This window comes from Barbatula barbatula (genome assembly GCF_947034865.1).
Source record: "Barbatula barbatula genome assembly, chromosome: 12".
Lineage (NCBI taxonomy): Eukaryota > Metazoa > Chordata > Actinopteri > Cypriniformes > Nemacheilidae > Barbatula > Barbatula barbatula.
In genome coordinates this window covers 16655952-16669726 of record NC_136775.1, presented here as the reverse complement: position 1 = coordinate 16669726, position 13775 = coordinate 16655952, and the positions used below count along the sequence as shown (strand labels likewise).

The following is a 13775-nucleotide window of genomic DNA, read 5'->3' as shown; positions in this document are numbered from 1 at the left end:
TTAAGCTGTCAAAAAGGTCACAGACAGCGGCAAAAAAAAACGTAATGCAGATTATTCTATAGGCGTAACTCTTGAACATGAAAGCAATAAACTAAGAATGTGCCTTTAACAGACATGTGCAGTATTCTTACATCATCTCTGTATGTTAAAACAAAAGTAAACCTTGGAAATTCTCTCTTTGCTCCACTGGCCGACTCCTTTACTGACGCTGACCACGCAGTCCACAGCTCTGTTCAATGCCTGCTGAACCTCATCTAGAGCTGGAACCATGATGATGTTGGGAATGGCAAGACACACCCCCACCCTAAATATGGGCTGCGGTGCACTACCCTTTGGCCGGATGGGAGACTCTGCCTCAGCTGCATAGAAAACATGAATGTGGTTACGGTGAATGAATTGACCAATACAAGACTTCCGCAAACTTACGGAAATCTCTTTAATCATTAAAAAAGACCTTTGCATTGTTTAATTCTTTTTAAAAACAGCGAGAGGATATGGCAACACAAACCCATGTAGTGCATCAGTGACGAGGCGTGGATGCGCTTGCGTAGAGTCTCCAGCGTGTTGCGGGCGAGGCGCAGTAATGCGTCCACGTTTCGATGGTTAAAATGAGACAGCAGCTCCTGTGCCTCTTCCTCCATCACCTCCATCAGATCTCTCTTCTTCTTCTTTCTCATTAGTGGAGATGAGGGACCGATGCTCGGGGCCGTGGTGCTACGAGACAGGAGACGGCCCTCGTGTTTACTCTCCTCCTCACCTTTAAGACACACAAAACGTACATGTCATAATATGCTGTGATATGAGTCATACGTTTTTTTTTATAAAATACATAATTTATTCATCCTCATTTCGGTCTAAACCTGTATGAGTCTTTCTTCCGTGGAGCACAAATGAAGATATTTTGAGAAATGTTTCCGTGGTTGTGTGTCCATACAATGGAAGTCAATGTACCAACTTTCTTCAAAATATCTTCTTTTGCACGATATTATGATTTAGGACACACTGATTCTAATTTGGGGTTATGACAGACAGTATGTGAATTGGGGTCAAGATGATTTAAAGCACATCTCACCGTCACTGTCCATCTGTTCCACTTTGCTCCCTGTCCTGCTCTCTTCACAGTTATTCTCCTCGTCCTCCTTCTGCTCAAACTCCAGTAACATATTAATCAGCTCATTGGCAGCCTCCTCCACCAATGAACTTTTGATATGCAGCGTTTGGGCTCCTTTGATGCAAAGCTCCTAAAATGAGAAATCAATTGGATGAGCGTGATCGGAATGATTACTCCTTAACATGTCGGTGGTCTAGTCACAGATTTGTAGTGACAGGACCTGAACTAAACCAAACAAGCCTTTTTTAATGACTTTTTAATAATACAACCAGAAACATTGTTCTCTGCTAAAGCCTCCTCGCCTCTAAATTCAGAGACATTCTTGCTATGGACGAGGTGTGAACAAACCTTTGTGGTGTTGAAAAACTCCTCGCATGTGCACGGCTCATCTTCAGGTATCACACACAAGGTGGTCATGCTCATCTCTTGCAGGACAGCGTCAATCCTGAACTCCACCATGTCATTCACTCTGTGCAGCAGAAGGTCAAGCTCCTCTAGCAACCGAGTGAAAACAAGAAGAGTAGCATTAGACAAGATGAAGAAATATTTTTGAAGGATACTTGAATTTCATTTCACCATGCCCTTTTTTTGCAATGTATGCTGTCTCATGCGGTCATGATGAGAGTCTCACCGAGTGCAGCAGTGATTCGGTCCAGGTATTTCTCAATGTTCAGGGAGGTCCAGTTGAGGGTGGTCAGACCGGGCAGGATGGTCTTATCCAATTTAGCGACATGTGGCGTGAGCAGTTGTTCAAAGGCCGGCTGGATCTTAGACCTCACCCGGGAGTTCTCCGTCACCATCAGCTATGTAACACACATGGGAACATAAACATAAACTTGAATGATAAAGTCATGCGTTCAATGTAAGATTTCCAGGGATACGGAAACGGATGAAACGTGTTTTGAATGCACATTGGAGAAATGTCAATGTAAAAAGAGCATTTACTAAAACAGCAAAGGCTGCAGAAAATACAAGCTTTTGGATTTCTCAAATAACTTCAATATGTGTGACCAAAGCTAAAGTCTTTTTTTGTTATTTACTGTATTCTAAATAAAATCATCATAAATGATGTAAAGAACAAGCTGTAACAAAAGAAACCGGACAGAAAGCACATCCACATGCAGTTTAACTTTTATTAAAGTAAACCAAATGAAGGAGAAACCAGGAAAACCACAACTGAAACAAAAACAACTGAAGAAACAAAGAAGAAAATAAGACATTTTGCCACTGGATATGTCGCCATGCAACATGTCAAATGCCTTAATGGTTTCTTTTGTCGCTTTGCATTCAGCACTCGTGTGCCCGTTGACACTGTGGTAAAACACAAGCTATATGTGTGTTCAGTAGATGGGCGTTTATAACATTAATTTATAATAATATTCATTTAATCTGTTTATTCTCAAAAAGTGGAAAATAACTGTTGACAAGAACAAACACAAGTGAATAAACGTACAGTTAGGTTCAAAATAATTCCAGACCAGTCTCCGTTTTTGGTAGAAATTAGATTTCTATATGGCAAATATTTAACTAGGACGTGTAGTAGAGTAATAGAAAACCAACAGATCCAATAGTCATGCCACACATGCTGCAAACTCGGTGTAATTGAATCATTACTTGAAAAGGGCGTTTCCAAAATAATAGCAGTGTGGAGTTCAAATAGAGAGTAAATCATTCTGCGACAAAACTGGTGTCAAACAAGCGGCCCTTATTTTAGGACGATTGTTCAGAAGAACAGCGTACTTGCATTAAAAAATGTATTAGAGAGGAAAAACATACAAAGAAGTGCAGAAAATGATAGGCTGGTCAGCTAAAATCATATCAAATGCTTTAAAATGGCAACCAAAGCCCGAAAGATGTGGACGATAACGGAAAACTACAATTCGACTGGATCGAAGAATAGCCAAAATGGCAAAGACGCAGCCAATGATCAGCTCCAGGGGATCAAAGAAAGTCTAATGTTACCTGTGAGTACTGTAACAATTACAAGTTAGAGGCAAACGGCAAGAAGTCGCCGCAAAGTCCCATTGTTGAAAAAACAACATGAGCTGAAGAGGTTTCAATTTGCCAAAGAACACATTGACTGGCATAAAGAGAAATGGCACAATATTTTGTGGATTGACGAAAGCAAGATGTTCTTTTTGGGTCTAGGGGTCGCAGACAGTTTGTCAGACGACCCCAAACACTGAATTCAAGCCACGGTACACTATGAAGATACTGAAGCATGATGGCGCAAGCATCATGATGTGGGGATGTTTCTCATACTATGGTGTTGGGCCTATTTATCGGATTCCCGAGATCATGGATCAGTTTGAGTGCAATTTAAATACTTAAGGTCATGTTGCCTTATGCCGAAGAGGAAATGCCTTTGTTTCAACAAGACAACGACCCCAAACACACCAGTAAGCAGCATCTTGGTTCCAGACCAACAAGATTAACGTTATGTAGAGGCATGCCCATCTTCAGACCTTAATCCAATAGAAACTTGGGGGCTGTTTCTGAGGCAAAACCAATAAAATGCAGAAGAATTGTGGTCTGTAGTGCAATCGTCCAAGGCTGGAATACCTGTTCACAGGTGCCAGAAGTTGCTCGACTCCAAGCAGCACACGTGAAGCAGTTCTCCAGAAACCGTGGCTATAAAACTAAATATTAGTTCTTAACGGTCACTCTCCTCCAGCTGAGACACTCAAAATCAGAATGCATTGTGAATAAAAAGAATGTAGGCAATGAGTAGATTGACGATTGGCTCGTTTTACTGGAAGGCGGGACTCTCTTTGCTAGAGCGGCAATTCATTGATACGGCAGTGGTGCATCTTAATATTATAATGTTAACAATAATATCTTAAATCGTACTCAGGGAAATTATATACGATTTATGACATGTGCACTTTAAGCACAGAACCATACTTTCAGAAATATTATTTTATATTTGTGAGCTTGTGAAGAAAACAAATCAGGATTAAGTAAATGCAATAGGACACAGAAACAAAATTACCTGAAGTTTATCATAGTTCTTCTTGAATACGTTCTTCTTCAGTTGTAGGATGGAAGCTAAGGGTGGGATCTCCAGTCCCATCCTCATCATACAGTCGGTCTCGCGGATCTGGGTCCGGATCTCAGGGTCATAGTTGACGTACAGCTCCCCCGTCTCCGGACTCCTGACCAGCAGAGAAGCCCGCAGACCCATTTTAACCACCTCAATCTATTGATAGAGATAAAGGACTTCATAGTAAACACAAATGGATGTTTCGAAAAATAAAAACGTTTTACTTTCATTAATGTTTCAAGACGATAAATAAAACTTCAAATGCCTGATATCGGTAAAGGGAGTAAAGTAAATAAAGTGGCAACGTAAGTAATGAATTATGCATTCTGTTTAAAATTTTTATTGGAAAATGACACTTGAGCGAAACGAATGGAAAAACATATTTAAAGTATCACTAGTTCTTTGAGTTACAGACCTGTGACATCCAGCTCTGGTGACAGAGCACCTGAAACTCCAGCAGCACTTTGGCCAGCCGATTGTAATCTCGAATGATGCGTTTGGCCTCCGGGATGCTAAGCAGCCCGGGCTGCAGTTTGAAGAGATCCATGGGTTCCTCGATGCGGCGGTACAGCTGCTGAGCCCACATGATTCTGCCAGCGACCGGAGGCAGGTCTCGGCCGATGGGGGGGTCTGCCTTCTCCTTATTGTACATGCGAGAGACCATCTCGATGTCTCTGCCAAAGTTCAGCAGAATCTGCTGGTACTTCTCACTGATGCCCAAGTCAGGGATGCCGAGTCTGGACAATGTAAAGAAAACAACACCAGCTTCATATCATTCATGTAAGTTTGGTTTCCAAAATGAATAAATGAAAAGACAGATATTTGGCTACCTTTCAAACTTCTTGAGCACATTTAAGGCCCTCTCAGTGTTTTGGATTTTGTCAAAGGTATTGTCCATGAACGTCTTCAGTTGGTTCTAGCAAGAAATATTGACGTGTAAGGGATAGTTTCATAGCACAAGTATCAAATCCCAAAAGTAGTACAGTAAACAACATAGTTACATGTAATTCACTAGTCTGTTTACAAAACTCTTCATAGTCTTGATCAAAGTCAGTCTTTCTTTGGTCCAGGAAACTGTAAGGCCTCCGCTTTATTGTTAACACAATGGCCTGGAAATGCAGATGATGACAATTATTATTTATAACAACCACATTATACAAAGAAATTATATACAAAATAAAAACTAAAATATGTTCCCAGTCTAGTACTATAAACAGTCACTGATCATTGAGAAAGCTCCACCTTAATAACAACCGACAGAAGAAGGAAAGAAAGTCACATGGTGTTTAAAGTTATATTTTGGTGAGTGTCTCCTCAACCATGAGGGCCTTTTTTATTGTACTGGTTCCGTTTTTGGCTTTAAACATTTATCTGTTTTCCACAACACCAGAACCCACTGAACGCCCAGCGGAGCGGTTTGCTGGCAAATATTCATTGACTACCACAGACCATCAACTTTCAAAAAGAACAGGAATTAGTGATAGATCTATATCAGCTTTTGTTCAATTATTCAGCACTCCTGGAGCATGCAGTCCTCGGAGTTTGAACTCTGTTTCCATGGACACAAAATTTAAAGTGAATAAATAAACTTGTGACAACAAGTGATGTAATGAATGTTAATAGATTCACAGCTAAAAACTCTGCCCCTTCATGCAAATTCAGTACCAGACAAGCACACAGAACGCTACGCTAATGTTAGTAATTGGTTCGGTGTGATCGGGAACCTAATAATAGCATTGCTCTTTTTAAGGTTATTTTTGCAATTTATAAAATAATACTTGCAAATATCTTAGCTGGGAGTTTGTCAACCTGAATCGGGGCCTTTGTTATAATAAGACAAAATGATGAGCATGCTGGTTAATGCTTTCGGATGAGACATGCATTTGTTATTTCATCACTTACCTCCCATTTCGCCTGCATGTCTGCAGTCTGTCCACAGGGGGCAGCAGAGAAAACATTACATTGTGGCATACTTCACTAACTTTACTTTAAAATTGTTGTGTTGATATTATTACAAGAACATATGAAGTGTACTGTACAAATAGCAGTGTCGTAAATCCAACAAAACTAACAATATATTAATACACCACTACTGTGCATAAAAATATGAAAAATGGCTTTTTACCCATTTTTAAACAAATAAAACAAATTTATAGAGGTTGGTCCAGAGTCCTGCGCGGATCCTGTTTGATAACCAATCCCCCCCCCCACACACATGACCGACAACCGACAGCAGCACTCATTTAATTCCATACCCGACCCGATGAGATCAAATGTTTTTTAAATTGGAATAAGAGTATCGAGTCCTCACTATAGCTGTCCATCAGTTGCACGGGATTGGCAACAATGCTCAACGCTGCAAAGCGCGCTGCAATTAGAAACCACCTTTTCAGATAGAGCTTCAACACAAAAAAGCACAGGACCGTGTAAAAGCAGCTTCAAATCAGGTGAGGTGAGTCGAAATAGTCTTGGCTACTGGATACACACTCCACGCGCAGCCTTACCGCAAATGCCACATCAATAATTATACCACCCGTAACATCAAATATTAGCGGTTTACCCGATGGGTCCACGTGTGACTCTGGGTTGGTTATTATAATCTATAGTATTTTTTCTACTTCTGTTCAAATCTATAAACAAACCACTGTGATTACAGTACATCATTATACCTGAAATCTGGTTGCCATGGTTTCCAGACCCTCTATTTTGGAGTTCTGCAGGGCATTGTAGGTTGTGATAGTATTGAACATGTCCAGGATTTTGTTCTGGCGCCGCTGAAACGTGTCAAACTTGCCAAAGATGTACATCTCACTGAAGTCAAACTGACGCTCATCTGGTTTCTTCTCCAGCTGCTTCTTCGTTTTCTGGAAATATTTCTGATATTCCTGACACATTGAGAACAAAGACTTGTGTTTACATTTATTCACAGGATTGAGATAACGACATGGAGCATCATGGTGATAACTAATGATTCAGGGCTTGAACTTACAACCTTTCAATCACCAATTTACAGTGTAGAGGTTTAAAATACTTTTTTTTAACAACAAGCTAAATTTCACATAACCTTTCCGGTTAAAAATGTTAGTTGCGGAATCTTGTCCTTAACTGTTTACAAGCACATCTTCTGGCTAAAATGGCATACAGTACCTGATTCAAGCGGATGGCAGCTTTGAGTTTCTCAGATACCACGTCCTGAGGCTGATCCCATATGGTTGCTGAGCCGTTTTTTGTGATGTAGGCCTTGCAGGCGGTGATCATCTGATTTGTAACCTGAGGAGAAAGATGATATATTTTCAGTCTGAAGTATTTTGGCGGTGAAAGAAATGCTGTTATTTAGGCCTTCAGCTCTTACCTTGACAAAAAGGGAGGTGATTTTCTCTGAGGAGTTGTAATAACGAGAGATGCTGTGGATCATCCGGATCGCATTTATGAGACCAGGAATGGCTTCCACCATAGACACCTATATAATAACATGTGTAATAGTAAAAAAAGGTGTAATAAACGCTTTATAAACTAGTTACGACAACGTAATAAGACAATGTTTATAACATGCCGATTTTATTATTTATAGTGTTCACACACAAGCATTATAACATAAGATGATGATGTGATATTGAAACTGTTGTTTATCTAAAAGTATAAAAACAAAGAACCATTCGGCTTGAAAAGTACAGCCGAATAAATCTTACAGGGTTGCTGTTGTACAGCGGGTCACAGAATTTCTCCAGTGTGTTCAGGTACTTCACATTGTCTTTGGCTTCATTTGCTGCATCAGTGATCCTGATGTCGAGTTCTCGCCAAACCTGCAGAGGCAAATTACAGAGACTGTGAATTAGGAAATAAAAAACATTTGAATGCATAAGTATAAGAAAATACAATTGTATATCTCACAAAACTATTAAATAACAAAAACATATGAAGACATTTACATATTGAATTTTGAATGTTATCATGAAGGAATCAGCTCACCTTAATGAGTTTAGATTTGGCTATAATAAGAACCCCTAGCACAGCTTTGACATCTGAACTCTTCAGCTGGTCGAGCAGGTAGTGAAACCGCGACATGCGTTTCTTCCAGTGGTCCAGCTCTGCGCGTGGACCCAAATCATCGGCCTCTTTCCTCAGCTGATCGCTTTCTGCCAGGACCTTTTATCACAGTTAAATGGTGAAGGCATCATACAGGATCAAATTATAATAATAACTCATGTATCACGAACCCATAATCCTCTATATTATACATCAAACAATAAGCAGCATTCACATACAATAAGTTCGATAGAACAAATGAACAAAATATTTTGAAAGACCTGTTCGATCTGTTTGATCCAGGTTTTCATGCAGGCCTCAATCCTCTCTAGAGCCTCTGTGCTATTGGCTGCAGCTATGTAATCTGATGGGCCTTTCAACGTCTCCAACTCGAAAGTGTCACAGTCTTTGAGGTTCACCTTAGATATTAAACAGATGTTACAACACTTTAAACAAGAGCTTTTATAGATAGTAAAGATACAAGTTATGATCTATGTGCAACAACTGTGATAATGTCAATTCCACTGACAATACAACACAGGGCACTGAGTTAAGCTTGAGCACTTTTATAAATACAATTGAATTACTGAAAATTTGGTTTAACCTATTAAAAACGTTATAAAATCCACATAACGCCAATAACAATCAAATATGTTGGAATGTTAAAAGAATGTTAAAATCTAATAGATAAAAGATGGATGTAATGATAAAGCATCTTTTACGGTCATTCTAGTCTTATAAAAGGGGCCTACCCCAATTCAAGATCTTATATATCTTGAAGAAGAAAAAAGTATTCTTCTAGGAACACTCAAAACAGGCAAGAAAACTCGCTTTACATTTCCAATATTTCATCTCACAGACCACGTGCACAATCCAATTCAATTTGGAGGAACCCTGGATCAATAACACTACAGAAGGGTGTGTCGCTGTATGCGTTTATGTGCCACTATAAAATTGTGCCTCTCTTTGTCCTTTTACTATGTCTGAGACCTTTTCCTGCAGGCACTCCTGTGCTCCGGCTAACACAGACACAAAGCTGTCCAGAGAACTAATGAAGTCTCGTTTGACAGCCTGAGCCTGCGGGTCTCCCGCCTCTCCCCAGCCGTCGTTCATATTCCTCAGAGCGGGGATGTAGATCTTGGACAGCAGCTGCTCCACGCTCTTCAGCAGACCAACACCCGTAGCTTCCAGCATATTAAAGTTCACATCCTATTACAGCAATCGGAGTTGACAAACGATAAAAAATGAAAAAATAAAGTGAGAAGAAATTAACAAAGAGTTATGACGTTTTAAAGTCCACAGTGAATTTAACAAAAGTCACTATTTTCTCATTATTGACAAAATGTTAAATGTTCTATAATTTTCTAAGTCGCTTTGGATAAAACAAGTGTTCTGAATGAATAACTGCGAATTTAATGGAAATAAGCACCCACTTTATTACACGCTGATGTTGAAGGACAAATTATGCACAAAAAATAGAGGAGTTCATAATTGACATGATAAATGCAAAGTGAGATTTTTCTAGAATGGGGCAGAATTTCACACATTGTCTCTCGTGTCAGATTACCCTGTGGACGTTCTCCGATGTGATTGGCTTGGAGGTGCTTGCCCGGGTGAAAAACACACAAATGCCAATCAGAGCCACATCTGTTCCCTCCGTCACAAACACTTTGGCCTTCTTACTGCGATTCGCTGATGAGGCCGCAGCTACCAAAACAAAAACAGACCAGTTTGTGTTTAACAAAACAATCCTGATTTTAATAAAATACGGTTTTAATAATCAGATGGCAGCGAAACTAAGGAAATATTGTAAAGGTGCTTATTGGAAAATGCATATCAGAACGGTTCATTGATTTCAATCTTTCTCTATAGTCAAACTAGTTTCAGAACGAATGTGAAATGTATGCTGATCAAGTGCGTTTTAGGTTTTCAATGTATTTGACTAAAGTACGAACTGAAACTTAAAGTACTAGTGTAGCATATCGTATATCACCATATTCACATCACATTTTACTTCGATATTTTGCAGCCCTTATATCAAACATGTCATTTATCAGAACTTAATACGACGTATCATTTCTTCAAACTTGCCATAAAACGATATGTTTTGCATAAAGACAACTAAGCCGTTATTTTAAGATGTTTTTTAATTGTTTTGGTGACCATGAAGCCTGAATCTACCACCAAAATGGAACAAACACGCATCATTTTAGTGTTCAATATAATATCCTTCCATCCTTCCGGACCTTAGATGTCCATATTTGCTGTTTTTCAGGACTGAAAACCACTTTATAAATACTTTGTTGTCAAAGTTGACAAGAACTTTTAAATATACGTTTTATTGGTTAGATATTTGCAAACCCCAGTGACAAACATAAAGTGTGACTAATAATAATAATAATGTTTCATGGCAAAAAGATTGAGTCACAGAATATGGATATACAAGGTTTCAAAAAGACAGCAGCGATATGTTTAATTTATAAATCTGTCATATCTTTTCATTTATGCTAATTTTATTTTGATATATGCCAGATGTTTGTAAAAGAGCGTTTCATATACTTCACTAACCAGCTTCCACAGGCTCTGTATCCTGATAGTACAGCATGAGGTGAGGACGGCCATCGACAGCAAAGAACTGCTCTATCCGCTCAATCTAAAAATCACACTGAGGAATGTTAGTAATGCATGACCGCCTTTCAATATGATAGCATCTTGTAGTGGGTTTTCAGAATCCTGTTAACCTGCGTTCCCTCCAGGATGGCATCCTCCACCTCACTCTTCTCCAGTCCAATGCAAGAGGACACAATACTGAGGATATAGTCATGTCTGCCGTCCAGCTGTGCTCTCTTAGTCTCCCGTTCTTCCTTAAGCTTTTGCTGTGTGACACAGGAAATGTGTAAACTTTAGCATCCATATACCTGTCAATCATGGAGTACTCAAAGCTTGTTCGATTAAAACATTTTGATGTAAGTATCAAATGGGATAGAAGCTGCTCGAATCTAGTCCACGCCTCCATGGGTATTTTTATTAACAGAGTTTTTCCTTCTTAGTTAGACACGAAAACGCAAAAAAACACTGTCAAAAGCATGCCAAACCAACAGATGGCGATATAACCCTAACCATAAAGCAGTATTGGCCAATCAGAAGCCTGGAATCGACACGCAATTCCAACGTCATACGCCAAATATCCTCTCATCCATGCAGAAATACACAAACGCATGCATTTATCAAGTGTTTCGCTCCGTCAGAGTTAAGGAAACTTAATGAACTTCTCAAACATGTCTGAATCATGTATTGACGTATTAAGATTTATTACTAGAATTTCTCAATTAAAAACATACAGACAGACCCAAATATGACAGTTGCGGACATGTATAATCACAGTGCCTCAAAGGGATGGTTTACCCAAAAATCTTTCATCGTTTATTCATCTTCATTTCAAACCTGTATCACTTTCTTTCTTCTTCAGAACACAAAATTAGATGTTTTAAGAATGCTGGTAACCAAACAACATTGGACCCATTGACATCAATTGTATGGACACAAAACCACAGAGACATTTCTAAAAATATTTTCTTTTGTGTTCCACCGAAGAAAGAGTCATCTACAGGTTTTAAACTTCACGGGTGCAAATACCAAGGTTTCTACAGAAACTGTAGACAAGGCACACTACTCTTCATGGTCTTTCATGTTTCATGGAAAAAAATTATTTTGATCTCACTCTCATTGCGGTCTAGACAACAAACTCTCAAAAACTATTTGTGAGTTTCCGTCTTATGGAAAATGTAATGTCAACTTACAGAACAAAAGCCCATGAAAATGTCATCCCAAAAGCATTCGCCTATAGTCTTTACATTATTAAACAGTTTAATAGACCAACAGAAAAATACCCTCCAGTAGTACTTAAAATAAAAAGTATTGCATACATGGCAGCATGGGAACATGGAGTCATACATACTTTTAAAGCAGCAATTTGACTATTGGAGATGATGGACGAATGCAGTTCAGCTTTAGATCTCCTCGATTTCTGCTCACCCATACCCTCCATAAGATCTTGCATTTAGCTAGTCCAGTCAGAAGATAGTTTAGATAGTCTAATTTGATTTCTGATCTTTGTCCAAGTGAAAAACAGAGGACTAATAATTCCAACCCGACAGTTACATGACCAAACGGAGAAAAAAAGGTTTTCATTGGACGACGTTCGCACACCTGACCTTCACAGTGTTTCTGTCGTATCTAGTTTTCTCATGACAGTAAAAACTGTGAAGTTTTAGGGCCCCCATACAGAATAAAAGAAACACGGCTGAACAAAGCCCTTAATGGGCAGAGCAGTCTGGGCGCCGCAAAGCAGATTGAGACAGTAAAAGTTGCTTAGCTCGGGTGCTAGGTAACACTGTAAAAACAAAAATGAGCCAATAAACTAAGCTACATTTTGTGGGCTGGATACAGATGCTCAAGAGACATGTTTGTATTTTAGTCCATGTGTTTTATAGGATCTTTAAGTCTTTGTTTCAAGGGCCACTTTCTTGAACAATCTAACACGACAAACATTTCAAATTAAGTTTTCTGACAATACGTGTAACCAAATATTGCCTTCACCCCGAAAGATGCTTTGCGATTAATCCAACCTATTTTCTTTGTAAAAGGAACTTCCAAGACAAATACAGACTCCGTTAGATTGGTAGTTCACTCAAAAACGATCATTCTTTTATCATTTATTCACCCACATCTCGTTTTAAAACCTGAATGACTTTTTTCTTCTGCTGAACACAAAATTATAATATTTTGCAGAATGTTGGTAACCAAACAGCATTGGCTCCCATTAACTTCTATTGTTGAACACAGAACCATTTCTCAAAATATCTTCTTTTGTGCTCCACAGAAGACAGAGTCTGACTAAAGCCCAATTCACACAGGGTTAGTTTTATCTGGGGACCGCGTGCGATTTAGAAATTCCCTACCCACATTTGTATTTCATGTGGCGCATTCGCATTGGATAAGTAAAGCCTGTGATTTTACTCAAATTTATGAACTTATTTTCCCAGATATTATGGCAAGGCTTTGCGTATAGTTTGTATATATAGTTGTATGGTGTGCAATTGAGACCCGTGATCTCGTTCCAGGATCTCCCTCTGACCTACGCGTTCAAAAACAATCAAAACAGTCACCATTATTTGCGAACGGTGGATAAAACGTTGAAAAAGGACAGAGATGCCAATTTGCATGGGACAAATATTATCACATATTATAATTGGTTTCGGGAACCCTGTCCTGGAGTCTTCCTTATCCAGGAAAATTCCAAATGAACGAATGTTGATAACAGCATTACATTTTGATACAGCGGTGAGTATTACAACCAATCACAGTTCAGCTTATGAACATACTGACCAATCGGAGGTGATTAAATGTTTCACCGGTGAATATGTTTTGTGAGAAGTTCATCATAAACAACCAAGTACATACTTGCAAGTAAGAGAATCATTGTACAGAGTAGCGAGACACTTTCATGCGTTTTAGAATGTTGAATGTTATTTGATCGTTTTCTTAATATTCCCGTATATATTTCCATATATCTTGCAGTCCTCTGTAATGAGT

At 39.0% G+C, this 13775-nt stretch overlaps 1 protein-coding gene across 1 annotated transcript in view; it reads right to left on the bottom strand.

Annotated features, from left to right (window-relative positions):
* dnah5 (dynein, axonemal, heavy chain 5) overlaps positions 1-13775 on the bottom strand; it is a gene marked incomplete at its 5' end in the record, with an annotated part of 67302 nt that overhangs the window by 52119 nt on the left and 1408 nt on the right. Inside the window, 20 exons of the mRNA XM_079469030.1 lie at positions 163-359; positions 509-757; positions 1073-1241; positions 1460-1605; positions 1743-1914; positions 4104-4310; positions 4570-4891; positions 4985-5070; positions 5156-5263; positions 6057-6083; positions 6824-7039; positions 7302-7424; positions 7507-7614; positions 7844-7957; positions 8124-8300; positions 8462-8599; positions 9171-9389; positions 9748-9887; positions 10749-10833; positions 10922-11056. Coding sequence (XP_079325156.1) covers positions 163-359; positions 509-757; positions 1073-1241; positions 1460-1605; positions 1743-1914; positions 4104-4310; positions 4570-4891; positions 4985-5070; positions 5156-5263; positions 6057-6083; positions 6824-7039; positions 7302-7424; positions 7507-7614; positions 7844-7957; positions 8124-8300; positions 8462-8599; positions 9171-9389; positions 9748-9887; positions 10749-10833; positions 10922-11056 — 3138 coding nt within the window. The remainder of the gene's footprint in view (positions 1-162; positions 360-508; positions 758-1072; positions 1242-1459; positions 1606-1742; positions 1915-4103; positions 4311-4569; positions 4892-4984; positions 5071-5155; positions 5264-6056; positions 6084-6823; positions 7040-7301; positions 7425-7506; positions 7615-7843; positions 7958-8123; positions 8301-8461; positions 8600-9170; positions 9390-9747; positions 9888-10748; positions 10834-10921; positions 11057-13775) is intronic.